The sequence below is a fragment of the Physella acuta genome, unplaced genomic scaffold (genome assembly GCF_028476545.2).
Source record: "Physella acuta isolate Inbredline_101_S28 unplaced genomic scaffold, ASM2847654v3 ptg001392l, whole genome shotgun sequence".
In the NCBI taxonomy this organism is placed as follows: Eukaryota; Metazoa; Mollusca; class Gastropoda; family Physidae; genus Physella; species Physella acuta.
The window spans coordinates 42,557-62,318 of NW_026732907.1; the positions used below are offsets into that span (position 1 = coordinate 42,557).

The following is a 19,762-nucleotide window of genomic DNA, read 5'->3' on the forward strand; positions in this document are numbered from 1 at the left end:
GAGATTACCTTAATTCTATTAACAGCTAAATGTAACCTTACTAATTTTTGTAACATATAATTTATTAAAAATCTAGCTTATACTTAAGGCCTAAATTTATTAATTATAGAATTAATAGTACCTGGTCTAGACTACCAAGACTAGCCTACACATGATCTAGTTTCTAAGTTTACTACTTGGCAGCTTGAAGACTATCTAGTAATACTTTTTAACTGTACTACTTATTTCTTTTGGTACTATGCCAAACTAACTACTAACTAAACTCGATTCTAGCTTGATGAAGATCTATCATCTAGCTGTTCTAGTAGTCTACACTACTTACTTAGCACTACTGTTACTACTGACTGCAGGCCTATATTAACATTTCAAATTAAATTTAATGTAAGCCCTGCTAGGGGGGAATATCTATACTATGTCCCTAGGCTTATCTAATAGCTTTCCGGTTAGTGCAACCGTGGTAGAACCCACGGTTGTTAAATCCTAACCTTAGACTAGATAAGAAACACACCAAAAAAAAATTAACAATTAAAAAAATGTATTTTACACAAATGGAACCAATCTTTATGGAAAGATATAACAAAAAAAAAAACAAAAAAAAAAAAAACAAACTAGAAACAAAACCAGGCGAAACATACAAAACAAAACACCCAAATCGGACTAAAGTCCAGGCTTAATAGAAAATAATACAACAAGGTAAAACAATTGGATGGCGCAGTGCTGACTTCTTACGTTTCGGATCGTCCAGGCTCTGAACACACAAGAGCCTTCAGCGTCCCCTCGAAATAAAAAAAAATGCCTCGAAACATCTGACCGGAACTGACATCACACACCTTGCAAACTACACATCAACAAATAGTCCCTAATTCACATATTAATTATAACTATAATAATACACTACTTTTAAATAACTTTTTCAAAAAGCAGAAGAGGTCCAGATTTACCTCGAAAAACGAATAGCAACGATGGTAAAATTATCTGAACAATTAATCTACAATGGATTACCTTTAAGGTGTTTCACACAATCTGTTTATTTATAATTTTGTTTCAGGTTACAAAATTTTCGTGTTAGAAAATGTATCGTGTATGTGTGCTTAAAACGCTTGCAAAAATAACAGCATGTTGTTTAAATGTAATTTGTTGCTACTTTTAAATTTTTTCTAGACTACCCGGCATCCCTTGGATAACTGTGGTTTTCGGGGATCATCCATAAAAAACATCACGTCTGTCACTTATCGTCACAAAAAACCAGAACCCACATTCAAAAAGACGTTTTTTGTTATCTTTTAAAAACACCGATTTCGGCTGCGCATAGGTCTGACCACACTATCCCTTCATATACTGAGATCACAGGTGACCTACTCAACTCTACTTCACCTGCCCAGTGTCCCGCCAAGTCTCAGACAGCATGTTTTTATCCTTTAAAAAAACGATTCCGCCGAGCATGTCTCTGACAACACTATCCCTTCATATGCTTAGGACAAAGAAACAGATGAACTCTACTTCACCTGTCCTGTATCCCGCCAAGTTCAGATAGGCAACTTTATCATTCACAACGTTATCATTTAACATTGACGTGATGTGTCTAGAACCCGTGCCACCCGCATGAAAGCCTATTACACTAACAATTTAGCTATTTAGACTCGTGACGTCATTGATGTTTTTTATGGTGCAGTTTAATACTTTGAGTCTCCTTATGCCACTTAATTTACGCGCATATGCCCTATCTAGATCTAGATCTAAGTCTAGTAACTTTCAAATTAAATTATACCTTAAATTAGCCAATTCCATAGCTAAACAAACAAAGATTTATATAAAATAATGAAGGTCTGAAATAGTTTAGAACAGAAACTCATTATTATCTAGATCTAAATAGAATTATCGAGATTCTACTACTGGTTTGCTTAAGTCTAGTTATTGCGTAACTCTTGCTAGATCTAGATTAGACCTATTCTAGATCTAGATAGATAAATCACAAAGGTTTATATCAAGTATTTAAGGACTAAAGTAGTTTAATAAAGAAACTAAAAAATGTATTATCATTTTAAAAAGGATTGTATTTTTAACTAATTAATCTTTGGTTTGACCTAGATTCTAGATCTAGATCTATAAATAACTTTCTTGGCCACCTGATATTTAGATCTATAAATAATTTAGATCTATAAATAACTTTCTTGGACAGATTGTAGAGCTAGAGAAATTTATTGTAAAACTAAATGAAAAAGACAGTTGAAAATTGATATAAGTGTTGGAACGTAAAAAAAACAGCAAACGGGCTTATCATTACAGCTATAGCCGACACAAAATAAGCCTTAGAACGCGTTAAACATTGGAATGGGAACACAATCTTCGATGGATCCTGCCATTGTTGATGTAAAAAGTAAACAAATCATGTGACGTCACTATTTCATCAAAGTAAAGTCAATGTTTTAAACATTTATAATTAATGTGGTTAATCTACCAATGAATAAATCAATAAATTAATAAACAAAAATTCTTCTCTACCTACATACTATTTTACAGCTCTACACATAGTGCAGATTCTCTCCAGTAGCAAATCAGACAAACAAATAAATATTCTAATTTATATTAAAGATTAGCTAAGCGTTTTATCAGATTTTTTTCAATTTTCATAAAAAAGCTAAATTTTAAAAAGTATTTTAAAAATGTGTTTATAATTCTTAGAAATGTGTTGATTATCAAAATGTCAAATTCAAATTAATTAAGAATGCCTACTTGGTAATATATAATATAAACATTTTTTCGAGCAAATGTCCTACGGACAAGTGGATTTGCTCATTAGTCACATTAGGGAGAGTGTCCATTTGGAAATTAGACGCATTAGGGAGAGGGTCCATTTGAGAACTGGTCGCATTAGGAAGAATGTCCATTTTGGGAATTTGTCGAATTGTGGCAAGTGTCTATTCGGAAAAACTCAGTTTGGCCATAAGGTCAAGTGTCTTTCGTGACTTTGTCGTTGACACAGAATATATGTTAATAAAAATCTTACTTCCTTTGTAATTTACAAAAATGTTAAATTGCATTTATTTACAAGAAATTGTTTTTTCATAACATTTTGAGTGCTAGACGATTGTTAGAAATAGGCGATGCCTTAATTTTTAAAAGTGGGGCACTTTTGCTTTCATTTAACCGCGGTCACTCTCTTAAATACACCCATAAGAGTACATAAAAGGTAGGCCTACTCATTTATTAGTCAATACCGTGATACGCAGCTCGCTATACACGACATAAACCAAAACGTCACGGTGTCTGCAGGTAATCTATTTTTTAATATATGTTCTTTTCGAATATTTTAAAATAGAATTTAACCTGTTTTCTTATATATATATATTTTTTTTTTGCGTTTAAATTAAAACCAGTGGCGTAAGCTTTTGGAGGTTAGGGGGTTACAACCCCCCCCCCCCCCCCCCGCCCCCACAAGGACTCCTTTGTAAAAAAGTGTACAGTTATAATACCGCTGCTACTTATTTAAATATATTTCTGAATCAGTATAAATGTATAATTATAGTATATGTATGTTTAGAACAGTCATCTAAAAACTGACGCTATGTTCACTCTGAGTTGGTTATTCTCTCCTCCCCCACCTCACCACCTAAAACGGGACAGGCTATAGTCACACCTAGGTATACGCTGGGTAGGATAACTGACCTAAAGTGACCGGACGGTGGTGAAGAAGTTCACCCCCCCCCCAACCCACCCCGAACTGATCTGTTAAGTACATTTGGGAAAACGCGTAATGATGTACCAAAGAACCATGCTGCCAGAATCATAGCTTTTGAAACGTAAAACTCTTTGAATATTGTTTTTGCAATTATAAGTAAAAAGGTGTGTGAGCAATACAGTGATCTAACCCATACCTTATCATTATGTTAAAAATGATCTTTAAAGAACCCAAAAAGCAGTAGCTAATTAAAAACTGTATGATCTGAACTGCAAGACCGATATTTTAGTTATATTCATAATGTTTTTCTTATTTGTTGTTGCTGTTGTTGTTTGAGGTTTATAGTCCGCTTTCAATCTCAAGATTATATCGCGGACTGTGTTTTTGGTGATTTATTTGTTGTTTTTGTTTACGTTCAATTTAATTTGATTTGGTTTCCTTTCGATTTTGGATGTGGGTTCTTTATTGTGCGAGTTCCAAATTTTGCTATTGGGTGATGTTTATTTATTTTATAGTGTTAACTGTACAACTTATAAAATTGATTCTTTTGTTTGGTTGACATATTTTTTGACAAGGCTATACAGAGTTGATTGGGCGTCCCTAGCCACTAATGTTTCAGTTGTAATTTTTTGTTTGTTTGGGTAAGGTAGCTGAGGAGGTCTTTTCTTTGATTGTCATATTCCTTACAGTGTATGATGTAATGGCATATTGTGTTTGTTTTTTGCGCATGTGTGGCAGCATTTCTTTGTGTGCAGGAAGGCGGCTGACCCTAAGCGTAGGCTTGTTTTTTTAAATGGTTACAAAGGCTTGTTTGGCTTAAGAGATGCGTGTTTTAATTTCAGCGGTACAGTCCCCTTCATCATTGACAATGCTGCCTAAATGTGTGACTACACTAGTTATCCCTTAACTGTCTATTCTAGTCTAAACCTACAGATATCCCGTTTTCGTCATTTTTTTCAAATGAAAAATTTTGCAAATTTAATTATATTTTTTATCATTTAACTTAAGTATTTTTTTAATTTTAAATATTATCTTTTCAAACAGCTCTTCAAGAATAATGTGATCAGACAATCATATATTCTGCCATCTATTGTGTGTATTCTAATAATCGTACTAATGTATCAGCAACATCAGCGTGGCTACAGTTTCATACCAGAAGATCAGAACGCTTGGACTCAAAGTGTGAATGGCGCTGAGCTAAGCAACAACCAGTTTTCTTCAACAAATTATTTATTCAGAGTATTCTCGATTGTCAGGCCAAAAAAGACGGCACGTTTAATCGAAACATTTGTGCCTGCAACAAAAGTGCCATCGTTCACTCCTATCAATGACGTACTGGCGAAACAAATGTGGGACGGCAAAACGGAAACGTGTAATCAGACGTGTCAGTCCATCATCGCACAAGTCATACGGTCAGGTTCAAGTCTTCAGAGGCGTGTCACTAAGGAAGGTGTAGAGGAATGGATGGAGAACGGCGTCATCTTCCGTCAGCCAGTGCCAACCAAATCAACCGACCCGTACCCAAGTCCATACGTCCCTGAGTTGGAGCCTTTTGTTCCGTTTAATTCCTCCACGTTTTTTGAAGATCATCAGGAAGCCCGAGCAGTGATTGATAAGAAAAAAATAATTCTATGGTACACACCAACACGGTATTGGCCAAAGATGGACAGCTTAAACCCCTTAAGGTTTTGTCCAGATTTTCCTTGTATGATAACTACGAATAAAATGTATACTGAACAAAGTGCTGCTATGATCTTTGCAGGTAAAAACGAATGATTTTGCGATATAATGTATACATCGAAATCTTATTTTGTAAACATATTTTTCTAAACCTTACAAGGTGATGGACTATTACGATTTGGGTCAAACGTTTGTCTGAAAAAAGGTTGCGACTGGGGTTATCGAGCGGGGAGGGGGAGGATAGACTAGATGCTTTTAGTTTCTAATATAACCACACCATACCTGGTTGCCCACCGGGATTTCAATCGATGTCCATGGGGGGGGGGGAGTTCACTACCGACTAAGGTTGTAGTGACAGGTGTTTAACAATAACTTGCCATCCAATTATATGTCGTGACATGTTAGTTCGACAAATATTATTATATCGCAAAAACAGCAATACACATTAAAAAATGTAACTTCACATTGAATATGTCATACAAAAAACTGCCCCGTTATAAAATGTTAATAGGATCCTGCTTCATTGTTTATTTTCCCTAGGTGAACTTCTTCGTACACCTCCACCAAAACGGCGTCCAGACCAGGTGTTTATTTTTAATAACCACGAGCCACCCAATGAGCAATGGTGGCGCGATAGTGTCATTAAGGACGATAGCTTCGGATGGAAGACTGCCTTCAACTGGACCATGACGTACCGGATGGACTCTGACGTCACTTCCTTGTATGGAATCATACGAAGGCGGTTTAAACCAATCACTCGAGATTATAAATCTATCCTGGCCAAAAAGACAAAGAAAGCTGCTGTGCTTGTAAGCAATTGTAGAACGACAGGGAAAAGAGACAAATATATTGCAGAGCTACAGAAATATATTCCTGTGGACGTGTACGGCAGATGTGGAAACTTTTCTTGCCCACGAGCTGAAGACGATAAATGTTTCCAAAACATCGACACCAACTACAAATTTTATTTATCCTTCGAGAGTTCAATGTGTGAGGACTATATAACGGAAAAGTTCTTTAGATACTTAAGCACCAACACAATCCTAGTAGTCCGTGCAAGCAATGAGTACTCACGCCACGCCCCTCCAGAAATTTTCATCAACACGGCAGATTATGCCAGCCCTAAAGAGCTCGCGGACAAGCTGCTTTACCTGGACCAACATGACAGCGAGTACATCCGTTTTTTACAAGAGAAGGACAAGTACGTAAGCATTTATGAGGACATCCCCATACGAGATGGACGTGGTCAAATATATTTTATGCACTATCATTACGAAAACGTACCGATTTGTCAAATATGTATGAGGCTGTGGAATCTAAAATCACACTCTAAAATCATTCCAGACATTAAGGAATGGTTTACCAAAAAGATGTGTCATCCACTGCTAGATATCTGACTTCATTTTATATATATATATATATATATATATATATATATATATATATATATATGTCCTCGTAGCCTAAAACAAAACCTAAACATAAATCTTAATCTAAATCTGAAATTGGACCTGAACCTTATCCTAAACCCGTACATGAACATGAACCCAAACCTGTTCCTTAAAAAGAACTTAAATTTTATCCGTAACCGGAAAAAAGAATATTAACTGGAAAAGGACTTGAAATGGATTATCCTCAATACAAAAATATGATAATGAGTGCAATCGGTGGTTACAATGAGACTTTAATTTTTAAAAACTTTAACCACATTTTTAAGGTTGCATATTTTTTAAAGATTTTAATACATTTTTGAAACAATTTTCAATCCAATTAAATGTCCCCCTTTTTTTAACGACGTCATCAACTTTGTTTTGTTTTTCATTTCCTTATATTTTTACTTCATTGATATTCTGATCTATTTTCAGGCGTTCAATTTAAAATATATTCCTTCAAGAATAGTATTAACTGGTCATTAGGCTATAAAATTCTATGTAATCTTACTATTTTCTTTTAAAATCTTTTTTTTTTAAATATGGCAAGCGATAGAATTATAGTTACATATTTAAAAATTAGTGTGTTTGGGACCATCAATTACGCTAATTTTCGTGTTTTTGTATTGAATATAAGCCGCTGAAAATTCGTTTAGAATTATTTCAAAATTCAAATATTTTTTTTAAAAAACCGCCCACACCTCTCCTCTGAAGTTGCCAGGGAGAATAAAAAAATAAAAATGACAATAATTGTTTTCCGTGATAAAATAAACAATAGCGGTCAATGGGGTTTAGCCTATTAGTTTATTTATTTTAAATAATATAACATCCCAATCACCACAACACCTTGACTCGACTAATCCAAATTAAAAATAAAAGTGTTAGCTAAATTATTATTATATTGCTAATAATTATTGTTTGAATATTTCTAGCCTTAGTAAAACAGGAAGTCAATTCGTCCTTATTTCTCAAAAGTTATAAAATATTACATTTTGGTTGGAAGATAATGCTTTTAGCCTATTTAAAAAAATTAAATAGTATACGGCGTTATTTAAATAAAGTAGTTATAAAAATGTTATTGTGAGGTTTTTGTCGGATTATTTTGTGTTGTACAAGCTTTCATTTAACTCACTTCCTCTGTCTGTAGTCAGTCTAGATTGAAACACCCGAGCAAAATTAAGGCCCTTCTAACTGACAGATACGGTTCGTAGTTGGTACGTGGGTCAAGACATGTAGACAATGCAACATGACATTAAATATGACAAAATTGGTTGCCTAATTATTTTTTAATGAATTAATTAAAATTTGTCGAAATTAGTAGGCTGTCTCATCAAACTATTCTGCACTATTATACACGCGTCATCGCGCTCATTAGGTGCGCAATGGTTTTTACATGCAACTCTATTGTAAATAAAAAATGTCAAGTACTGAAAAAATTCATAAAAAACGTTTTAATAACAAGCTTTTATGTAATAATGCACTAAGTAGTAGAAAATAAATTATACACTACCATTTAAATAACTATCAAGATCGGAATTCGTCAGTGTGGACGATATAACTCTTAAGAAGGGTTCGTTGCGTGAGCATATGAAATCGGTGTGTTTCGGTACCTCCAAAAACGTCATAACCATTGCTAGAGACCAAAAAAAAATAAATCCTGCAGACGTGAAGATGGATTCCCGCCGAGAAGTGAGACTGGAATATTTTTCTTCGTTCTTCTTCTTCGTTCTTAATTTTAGTGTTAGCAAGAATCCCCCTCCAACACAATTTAGTATACGTGTCAACTGGCTGTGCGCCATTGATATCATTGACTCCGATTTCAGCCTGCTTTTCATTTTGGATTTGCTCCAACCAAGAACAAACTAGAAGGCAGCAGTTGTTTGATTTCTCTCCTAGAAGAGTTGCTGTCCCCAGCTAACACGCCTCATCTGCCCGAGGGTTCGAACTCGAGTCTTTTTTAGGTTTAGCAACCATGAGCTTTACTGACTCGACCACGCCAAGCCCTTGACTGGAATCGAAATGACCAGTCAGGTGAGACAAGAATCGAGATGACCATTCAGGTGAGACAAGAATCGAGATGACCAATCAGGTGAGACTAGAATCGAGATGACCAATCAGGCGAGACAAGAATCGAGATGACCAATCAGGTGAGACAAGAATCGAGATGACCAACCAGGTGAGACTAGAATCGAGATGACTAATCAGAACTTTCTTGATTTTTATCCAAGTAGAATGACAGGACACTATATCATAAAGTTCGTATATGCATAATAATACGTACAGCAGCACAGATACTAACTCGTACATGTACACGTAAATTATATGTATGCATAGATGTTCTCTTGGACATGTACATAAACATTAACATAAATACGGTCAAGAACAGGAACAGAAAATCAAACACGAACACGATTAGAAAGATGAACGTAAAATAAAATGAAATGCATTAATACACATAACTTTAATAAACTGGTATAAGCACAAGCACAAACACAGACATAGAGGCATCGACATAGAGACAAAGACATAGAAGTAAACGTAGATACCGTAATGTAAGTATAAACCAGGGGTCGCCAAACTACGGTCCTCTCGTCCGGCGCGCGGAGATTTTTTTTCCACGGAAAAAAAAGTTTGTTGGTGATGGCTAAGGAACTTTGCTCAGAAAAATCAAAAACACGTCTGGAAGTAACTGGCCCCCGAACTAAAATGTGATAGTTAATGCGGCCCTCGGACTAAAAAGTTTGGAGACCCCTGGTATAAACGAACACTAACATATATAATACACACGCCTTGAGACGGGTAAAATATTTTTATAATTCACTAATTAAAAATTAAAAACATTCAAAACGTTTTCTTACTTCTTACCATTCCCCCCCCCCCCCCTTCATCTACCCAACATGACAGCGAGTACATCCGCTTTTAACTAGAGAAAGACAAGTACGTTGGTATCTATGAAGACTATCCAATCAGAGAAAAGGATGGGCGGATACGTTACATGCATTATCATTACGAGGGCGTGGCATTTTGTCAAGTATGTCAGAGGTTGTGGAACCTTCAGTCATATTCTAAAACAGTTCCAGACGTTAAGGAATGGTTCACAAAAAAGATGTGTCGCGCACCCGGTGATATTTGATTGTGTTGCTATCAATTGACATGTCTTTTTCAGTCATTGCAAGACTTAATTAAACTAGTATTATTTCTTTTTACGAGATGACAGTAAATATTGTTGGGTACTTGTCAGATAAATAAATAACACAACACAATAACTTGAACATGGCCTGATATACGAGCAGTATTTACTTGACCACACGGGTTACCGTCCAGATGGCTAAAGATTATTTTGACTTCGTTCACACCACTAGGCGGTTCCCTTTTTTTTTAAACAGGGGTCGCAACTTCAACAACACTAGACCGCATGACTGACAGGGTACATTCCCTTACGTTCTAACACTCGTACGACACAAAAATAAGGACATTTCTTTATCTACGACGGCCGACCCAATGTCTGTTTTTTTTTTAGTTTGTTTATCGTTGATCTCACTTTGTCTTTCTTTCTGTGTCTACCAACTCCTTACTCTTTATTTCTAAGCCCACCAAGTCCTTCCTCCTCTCGTATTTTTGTGTAAGCCTACCAAGTCATTCCTCCTCTCTTTATTTCTAAGCCCCCCAAACCCTTCCTCCTCTCTTTATTTCTAAGCCCACCAAACCCTTCCCCCCCCTTTTTTATTTCTAAGCCCACCGAGTCATTCCTCCTCTTTTTATTTCTAAGCCCACCAAACCCTTCCTCCTCTCTTTATTTCTACGCCCACCAAGTCATTCCTCCTCCCTTTATGTGTAAGCTCACCAAGTCATTCATTCTCTCTCCCCAGATGGGTAATTTTCTCCACTTCAACTAGATCTGACATCGATATGAAAGTTGAATTGACTTTGATCAATTTACATTTTTCCTTATTGCAGTGGCGTAGGCAGGGGGGGTATTAACCCCCCTCCCGTGTGTTATCTAACGTTACGTTGCAGGCATGGGCAATACTGCCCTCGTGGCGTTTTTTTACTTCTTTTTTACTGTCGGTAAGTACCAAGGGAATACCAGGAGAATACCAGGGGAATACCCGGGGAATATTAGGGGAATACATGTAAGGGGGCATGAATTCGAAAAATCGTTTAAATTTACAACGGGTGCTGAAATCTTATTTAATCTTTTACAATTTTTTTCTTTTCTATGCACACCAGTCTAAAACAAAAGACTATAGCTGCTTTTATGAAAAATTACTGTATTCTAAAAATTGCAATTATAAATTGTCACCAGCGCATCGTTTTGAATAGAAAGCGCAATCTTAAAAGTGAGACATTTTTTGTTCTCCCTGTGGGGGTTCCAACCTTTCACCAAATATCTCCTGCAGACCACACTGGTACTGTATCATAATCATATCTTCTGCATCATAGTCTATGACATTACCCCTAGTCCAAACCTATTCCCGTCACTACCTTCAGATCGATTACCCCGTGTAAGCTGGGTAAATATCCCCTTTTCTGATGATACATTATAATTAAAACTACCCCCCCCCCCCAATCAAAGATTGTGACACCATCTGGAGACCAGGTGACTAATAAGCTACTGTATCAGGTGCTACTAAGTGGCGCCACTGCCTAAGGGTAAGGTCTTGCTGCAGTTTTTGGACAAGAGGAATGTTCAGGGGTTATTGAACTGATGGGGAAATTTTTCACTGGTGACTGGGAAAATGCGCAACGGTAAACTGCGCACAAAAAGGTGCGAAAGGGCATTATTGGTTGGTTTTTTTTATTGAGCATGTATAGAGATTAACAAAGAGTGTCTGCATGTACATTGTAGTTTAATAAAACATATTCCCTCGAAATATAAAAATGTTAAGTATAATTTGTTTGTATTTGCGCATTTTTCTGTTTGCCCAGTTTTCCATTGCGCAGTTTTCCGATTGCATTTTTCTGGCAACCTTCTTCACTCTGCCTCCTCTACCAAGAGCGTGATGTCATTTATAAACGAAAATCGTTGTGGCAACATGAGATATCATTTTTTTTTCAAATTACAATATATAGTTGGAAAAAGAGTTATATCATAAATTTTGTTTCTAAACACACAGACCAAGCTACACAATGTCGACTCATGATTAAATATTTCAAAGTACAAGCTTTCTTGCGCGGTGACAATAATCAATAGGCCTGCGCTGTTCAACATTTTAAAGTAAAGAAAACGATTTATTACTTCATTTCACTAAGCCGGATTCAATATAAATCGATACTTGCCATGCAGCTGAGATAATTTAAATCTACTTAGTTGCCATTGTTTCTTTTAAAATTACTTTTTAATGTTAGCTTGATAATAGCCCACCCTTTACAGCGATAGTAAGCGGATTATATTTTTTCTTTGCTTTCATAAACATGCCAATATAATCAACTCAGTAGGTTATTATCGATAACAGACGGAAAGTTTTACTCTGTAAAAACTCAGCGGCTTATTCTATTCTCAAAGGCTGAGAAATCCTAATTCGTTTAAATAGCTTTACGAGTAATATTTTTTATACAACTTTTGTTGTAGGCCTACGTAACCTGGTATATCCATGAAAGACTTGGTCTGTTTGTACGTGTTCACCATTCGCTTTTATCACGTGTCGGTCACTATATAATGAATAACCAAGTCATACGATAAAACCACGGCTTTCATTATAAGAATAAAGGAGTGACGGACGTTTTCTCGAAAAATACTTGCCCGAATGCCGTTGGCCCAAAGGCTGTTTTTCCGAATTGACACTTGCCCCAATGGGCATTAGCCCAAACGGACACTTGCCCAAATTGTCACTTGCCCAAATGGCTACTTGCCCGAACGGACACTTTCCCGAATGGGAACTTGCCCGGATACGACCAATGGCTGAACGGACAATTGCCAGAATTCCGTTTGCTCTAAAAAAAATGTTAATATTACATATTACCAAGTGATAGGCATTATTAATAAATTTGAACTGAACATGTTAAAACCAAACACAACTATAAGCATTTTAAAAAAATTCATAAAAAAACGTTTAAGTAAGAAGCTTTTATGTAATAATGCACTTATTAATTAATAAGTAAAAAAATATATTTTTAATATAATAATACACTACTATTAAATAACTATTTAGAAAAGCGTGTGGTCGCTATATTATCTATTGGATACCTTTACAACTATTTAGAAAGAGTAATCGTTCTAACACAATTATAAAACAAGGTTGCGTTGAATGAGAATGGTTGGCGCAGATTACGTTGGTGTTTACAGAATCGTCGATTAAGTTCAGAAAGAGCAAGAAGGATTTGGTTGAGGATTTACGCTCCACAAGGATTAAAGAGGATTAAGTAAGTCGGTGTCGTGTTCAAAATTAAATTGACTGCACGGGTGACCCACAGCCAAAACGTAAAAAAGGATCAGATTTACATCGAAAAACGAATAGCAACAATGGTAAAATAATCTCACCAATTAATCTAAAATTGATTACCTTTAAGGTATTTCACACAATCTATTTATAATTTTGTTTCAGGTCACAAAGTTTACAGGTTAGAAAATGTTTAATGTATATGCGCTTAAAACGCAAGCGAAAATTACAGCATGTTGTTTAAATGTAATGTGTTGTTATTTGTAAATTGTATATATCAGTTGCATGTCAATTAATATCATGTACGGGTTCTAATTTTTATTAAAAAATTAGCTATGCGTTTTAACAGAAATTTCTCAATTTTCGTAGTAAAAAGCTTAATTTAAAATATATATAATTTTTTTTTAATTCTTAGAATAGTGTTGATTTTCAAACTGTTAAATTCAAATTTATTAAGAATGTCTACTTAATAATATATAATACAATTTTTTTTCGGGCAAGTGGCTTTCTGGCATTAGGGGGAGTGTCCATTTTGGGAATTTGTCGAATTGCGGCCAATGTTCAATCGGAAAAATGCTGTTTGGCCATAAGGGCAAGTGTTTTTCGTGACTTTGTCGTTGACCCAGAATACATGTTACTAAAATTTTACTTCCTTTGTAATTTTCAAAAATTTTAAAATTTCATTTATTTATAAGAAAATTCTATTTATCACATTTTGTGAGCTAGTTTTCTTTACCAGCACAAATAACATGAGAGAGAAATTTTTTATTAATATAATATATATCAGTATATTTATATCAGTATATATATATATATATAAATATATATATATATATATATATATATATATATATATATATATATATATATATATATATATATATATCAGTATGGTTATAATAATGATTTACATTGCTACAGAATTAAACCATAAAACGATTTTTAGCAATATGTGATGCCTTCATTTTTAAAAGTGGGGCACTTTTGTTTTCATTTAACTGCGGTCACTCTCTTAAATACACCCATAAGCGTACATAAAAGGTACTCATTTATCAGTCGATACCGTGATAAGTTGCTCGCTATACACGACTAAACCAAAATGTCACGGTGTCTGAAGGTAATCTATTATTTAATATCTGTTCTTTTCGAATATTTTGAAATAGAATTTAACCTGTTTTCTTAAATATTTTGATATTTTTTTTGCGTTTAAATTACAACCAATTGTTCTGCAATGCTTTTTTTTAAAGTAGCATTATGTAATGAATAAACAGAAAATAAAAATCTTTAAAATAATTCTAATTTAATTGCACTGAATTTTTTTTTTAGATTCGATAAATTTCTTTAGTAACGTAACGTTTGCAAACATTTGAACCAATTTCATTATTTACCAATGCTTTAACTAAAGCAATCAATTTTGTTTATTTTTTAGTGTCAACGAACTTAAAAGATTATTATTATGAAGGTTTTAATATTTGTTTTATCTTCTAATTTTCAGTCATTCTGATTTTTTTATTTTAATTTATTTTGAATTGTTTGTTGGTATTTCCGTTTAAAAAAAAACAATCAGTAGGCCTTCTTCTAAACCGAATCAGTAGTTCCTTGTTTTTTTCCCTTCGATGTCATCTGGATTCATTCTTAGGACGCTCTGCATCAATCGCCATATTCTATTTTTTATTATTTTGGAAACTGCTTCTATTTCAATGTCTCCAAGTAATTTATCATTTGAGATGGTGTTAGGCCAGTGTATGCCTTTTACCCTCCAAAAGGAAAGCACTTAGTTTGTAAAGAGTCCAATGATCTAATGGTGGTGGTTGTTACTTTCCAGCAGTAGCAGAGGACATTACTTTTGAAAACTCAACATTTGGTCATGGACATTTTTTCTCTTGTACCGCCATATTTTTTTAATGATTACAAAGGCTTGTTTGGCTTTAGAGATGCGTGTTTTAATTTCAGCGGTACAGCCCCCTTCTTCATTTACAATGCTGCCTGTGACCTACTTAGGTCTTCTTTTTTCTATTATTTAATTTTACAATTATTTAATTGACCGTGAGTGGTCTGGGGTGCTTCCAGAAATTTTCCATCACGCTATGTGGTGAAATTCACCAAAAAATCCGATTGGTTGATTCTTACTTTGGCGACTTCCTACCCAATAGTCTTTTGACTTTGAGGTGGACATCCCATAATTCTGGGGTCATATAAATACCAGAAATGTTCCTCTCTCGTGGCAGATGACCAGACATTTACCGAGAGAGATGCCATGTACGACGCCATGATGTATTTTTTAAGTTAAGCAGCATTTTCCCCTAATTACCTGTGTATTAAGTATTTTTCTGAGCCTCAATTTAATATGGTGTAGATTGTGTTGATTACTTAAGTACCTTATACAGTGTTAGTAGTTTCATTTTGTTATTCTTCAACTCGTAAGTTGGGTCTTTCATTATTTGTATATTTCTAATATTTTACATAGAATCTAGAGTTTATTATTTGGACTTGTATACATATTAAAAGGTTGTAAATTGATTAAAAGTATTATAAGTAGCAGAAGGTCTTCGTGTTTTTACCCTAGACATTAGATACGAGTTAACAGAGAGTTTTTGTTGTCTGGTAATCTTTTAGTTTCGTAAGTCATCAGTCTACAACCATCCAAAAGAATTCGGGTCGTGCGTTATCTTTACCAGTGGTAGAGAAGCGCTGTAATATGCCTAAATGTGTGACTACACTGTTTGTCCCTTAACTGTCTATTCTAGTCTAAACCTAAAAATTAAAGTTTTTGTATATTTAATTATATTTTTTTATCATTTAACTTTAAGTATTTTTTATTTTAAATATTTTTTTTCCAAACAGTTCTTCAAGAATAGTGGGATCAGTAAATCATATATTCTGCCATCTATTGTGTGTATTATAATAATCATACTAATGTATCAGCAATATCAAGGTGGTTACAGTTTCATACCAGAAGATCAGAACGCTTGGACTCAAAGTGTGAATGACGCTGAGCTAAGCAACAACCAGTTTTCTTCAACAAATTATTTACTCAGAGTATTGTCGGCTGTCAGTCCAAAAAAGACGGTACGTTTAATCGGAACTTTTGTGCCTGCAACAAATGTGCCAACGTTCACTCCCATCAACGACGTCCTGGCGAAACAAATGTGGGACGATAAAACGGAAACGTGTAATCAGACGTGTCAGTCCATCGTCACGCAAGTCATACGGTCAGGTTCAAGTCTTCAGAGGCGTGTCACTAAGGAAGGTGTAGAGGAATGGATGGAGAACGGCGTCATCTTCCGTCAGCCAGTGCCAACCAAATCAACCGACCCGTACCCAAGTCCATACGTCCCTGAGTTGGAGCCTTTTGTTCCGTTTAATTCATCCACGTTTTTTGAAGACCAGCGGGAAGCCCGAGCTGTGATTGACAAGAAAAAAATAATTCTATGGTACAAACCAACACGGTATTGGCCAAAGATGGACAGCTTAAACCCCTTAAGGTTTTGTCCAGATTTTCCTTGTGTGATAACTACAAATAAAACATTTGCTGAACAAAGTGCTGCTATGATCTTTGCAGGTAAACTAAAAATTGCAATTTAATATATAAAGTTCAATTCTGTGGCGGGTGTGCAAACCGTGATTCCAAAGTCTAAATTGCTCATCGTCTAAATTCATAATTTAAAAAATTAATATAAAGGTGTTGTAAAACAACTTTCATTTTTCAAACTTACGGGTATTAATTGTTGGCATGTCCATTAAACAATTTTTTTAAAATGTTTCACCTTTCACAAAATTTCTAATTATTTACATTTAGTTCTTTAGCACTCTTTGCGTCCCTTGACAAATTAGGAAAACACAATTACTTCCCTTTATACAAACCCATTACATCGGGAGGAAAAAATGTACTTATTATTATTTTGTTTTGGTGTGGGAAAAAATTACATAATTACCGTGGATTGATCAAGTGAAATGTGGTAGGTATTTTAAATACTGCCTCTTTTTTATTGTATACACTGAACGCAGGGCATACTGTTTTTTATTATTATTTTTTAATCAAAGACAGCTGAAGTAACTAGACATTTTTGATTGGGAACGGGAATTTCCCGCAGATTATTATCAGTCTTTTTTTTGCGCACGAAGGGGAATTCGTTTTTGTCTGTCGCACTAAACATGATAAACGTCGATCGTCTTTTTTTAGCGCAATTTCCATACTGACAATTGCGATTATTAATTCGTTATTTCTGGATGGATGGATGGATGGATGGATGGATGTGTGTCCGCAGCTTTAAGTCGTATCTCCTCCTCAATGAAGCAATATCGAGGACTAGTTTCAAAAGCAAATATGTTAAGCAAGTTCCGAGGATGATTGTGGGCCAAAAAAATTCCCAGAAAGCCTTTCTGGATTTCCCGGAAAAGCCAAAATACCTCGAAAAATGCAGTTTTTGCCCATATCTCGGCAACCAGGCCACTTAGCGACTTGAAACATTTACCAATCGATTCCTGCCATAATTTAGAACAATATTGCCGAAGAAAGTTTTCATAAATATCCTTTTGTTCGGTCACAAAAAATTTTTAAAAGTTATGGATAACATAAGGAAATGGCGCTTAAATTGTCACTAGACTTTTTATTAACTTGTTTTACCTTACTATAGTGCGTACCTTTTTTTAAGCAGACGTTGTAACAGTACATTTAACAGTGTAAAGTTTTACTACCTTCTCGATTGTAAAAACAACATCAAAGAAACTATTTTAAGAGCTATGTTTAAGTTTTATAGCTTCAAAGTTTCCATCACATGACGCTGCTTTGCACCGCAATTATTTTTTTTAAATCAATAACAGTTAAGAAGCCAGCTCCTAAATGTCCTCTTTGACGTTTTTCCGTTTGCGGATAAGCTTGGGATATTGTAATTGTTCACTAAATTGAAACAGGCGCGTCCGCCTGCGCCCCGTCAGGATTCGATTTGGCGCTCTGGGCTGTTATATGAGCACTATGGTGCATAATTTCGTTTTAAACAGTGCGATAGACTATGGATAGGAGAGGTTGCTATAGTCTTTAAGTGAATCCAATCCGCGCGTCCTCCGGCGCCGCGACAGGGTGCTATTTGACGCCCCGGGCTTTCCCGTGTTCGCTATGACTCCTAAGTTCGTTTAAGTGAGTACAAAAGACTATGAATAAATCGGGGTATAATATAGTCTTTTACTAAGCTGAAACAGACGGTTCCGCCGGCGTCCAAGCATGGTGCAGTTTGGCGCCCTAGGCCTGTCTTTAACATTTATTTCCCATTCATTTATATGTCGTGACATGGTACTTCGACATATATTATAATACTGCAAAAACAATATCCATTAATATATTTAACTTCACAATGAATATATCATACAAAAAGCTATCCCGTTTTAGAATGTTAATAGTCTCCTGTTTACAGCATATCCATTGTTTATTTTCACTAGGTCAACTTCTTCGTACACCGCCACCAAAACGGCGTCCAGACCAGGTATTTATTTTTAACAACCACGAGCCACCCAATGAGCAATGGTGGCGCGATAGTGTCATAAGTAACGATAGCTTCGGGTGGAAGGATGCCTTTAACTGGACCATGACGTACCGGATGGACTCTGACGTCACTTCCTTGTATGGAATCATACGAAGGCGGTTTAAACCAATCACTCGAGATTATAAATCTATCCTGGCCAAAAAGACAAAGAAAGCTGCTGTGCTTGTAAGCAATTGTAGAACGACAGGGAAAAGAGACAAATATATTGCAGAGCTACAGAAATATATTCCTGTTGACGTGTACGGCAGATGTGGAAACTTTTCTTGCCCACGAGCTGAAGACGATAAATGTTTCCAAAACATCGACACCAACTACAAATTTTATTTATCCTTCGAGAGTTCAATGTGTGAGGACTATATAACGGAAAAGTTCTTTAGATACTTAAGCACCAATACAATCCAAGTAGTCCGTGCAAGCAATGAGTACTCACGCCACGCCCCTCCAGAAGTTTTCATCAACACGGCAGATTATGCCAGCCCTAAAGAGCTCGCGGACAAGCTGCTTTACCTGGACCAACATGACAGCGAGTACATCCGTTTTTTACAAGAGAAGGACAAGTACGTAAGCATTTATGAGGACATCCCCATACGAGATGGAGGTGGTCAAATATATTTTATGCACTATCATTACGAAAATGTGCCGATTTGTCAAATATGTATGAGGCTGTGGAATCTAAAATCACACTCTAAAGTCATTCTAGACATTAAGGAATGGTTCACAAAAAAGATGTGTCATCCACCGCTAGATATCTGACTTTATTCATATATATATAATTATATATATATATATATATATATATATATATATATATATATATATATATATATATATAGGGTAAGGTTTCCAGAATAGTTTTGATGAAGGATTTCTATGAAATAAAAGATGGTTTCCTTATTACGCGATAAACAATGATGTGAAGTTGTAGTGTAGTATCGCGGTTGCTGGAGAAGAATGTTATAACAGTCTGCGTTATCACTGTCTTATGTACATATACTCAAGTCATTTATCCGTATATTCGTAATACAAATGCTAACACTAACCCTAATCCTTGAC

At 35.3% G+C, this 19,762-nt stretch overlaps 2 protein-coding genes across 2 annotated transcripts; both read left to right on the plus strand.

The window, feature by feature from the left end:
• The first annotated feature begins 4,795 nt into the window (after window positions 1-4,795).
• Window positions 4,796-6,756, plus strand: LOC131927263 (alpha-(1,3)-fucosyltransferase C-like). Its single transcript, XM_059283032.1, has 2 exons — window positions 4,796-5,441; window positions 5,900-6,756. The coding sequence occupies exons 1-2, from the start codon at window positions 4,796-4,798 to the stop codon at window positions 6,754-6,756; spliced, it is 1,503 nt and encodes a 500-aa protein (XP_059139015.1).
• Window positions 6,757-14,234: 7,478 nt separating this feature from the next.
• On the plus strand, window positions 14,235-19,462 carry LOC131927265 (alpha-(1,3)-fucosyltransferase C-like). Its single transcript, XM_059283033.1, has 3 exons — window positions 14,235-14,286; window positions 16,014-16,731; window positions 18,606-19,462. Exons 1-3 carry the CDS (start codon window positions 14,269-14,271, stop codon window positions 19,460-19,462), a joined length of 1,593 nt encoding a protein of 530 aa, XP_059139016.1. The 5' UTR covers window positions 14,235-14,268.
• Window positions 19,463-19,762: the final 300 nt, after the last annotated feature.

Coding starts and splice junctions, on each gene's coding strand:
- LOC131927263 (XM_059283032.1), top strand. CDS start 4,796: ATGTATCAGCAACATCAGCGTGGCTACAGTTTCATACCAGAAGATCAG. Junction 5,442..5,899: donor TGCTGCTATGATCTTTGCAG/GTAAAAACGAAT, acceptor TATTTTCCCTAG/GTGAACTTCTTCGTACACCT.
- LOC131927265 (XM_059283033.1), top strand. Junction 16,732..18,605: donor TGCTGCTATGATCTTTGCAG/GTAAACTAAAAA, acceptor TATTTTCACTAG/GTCAACTTCTTCGTACACCG.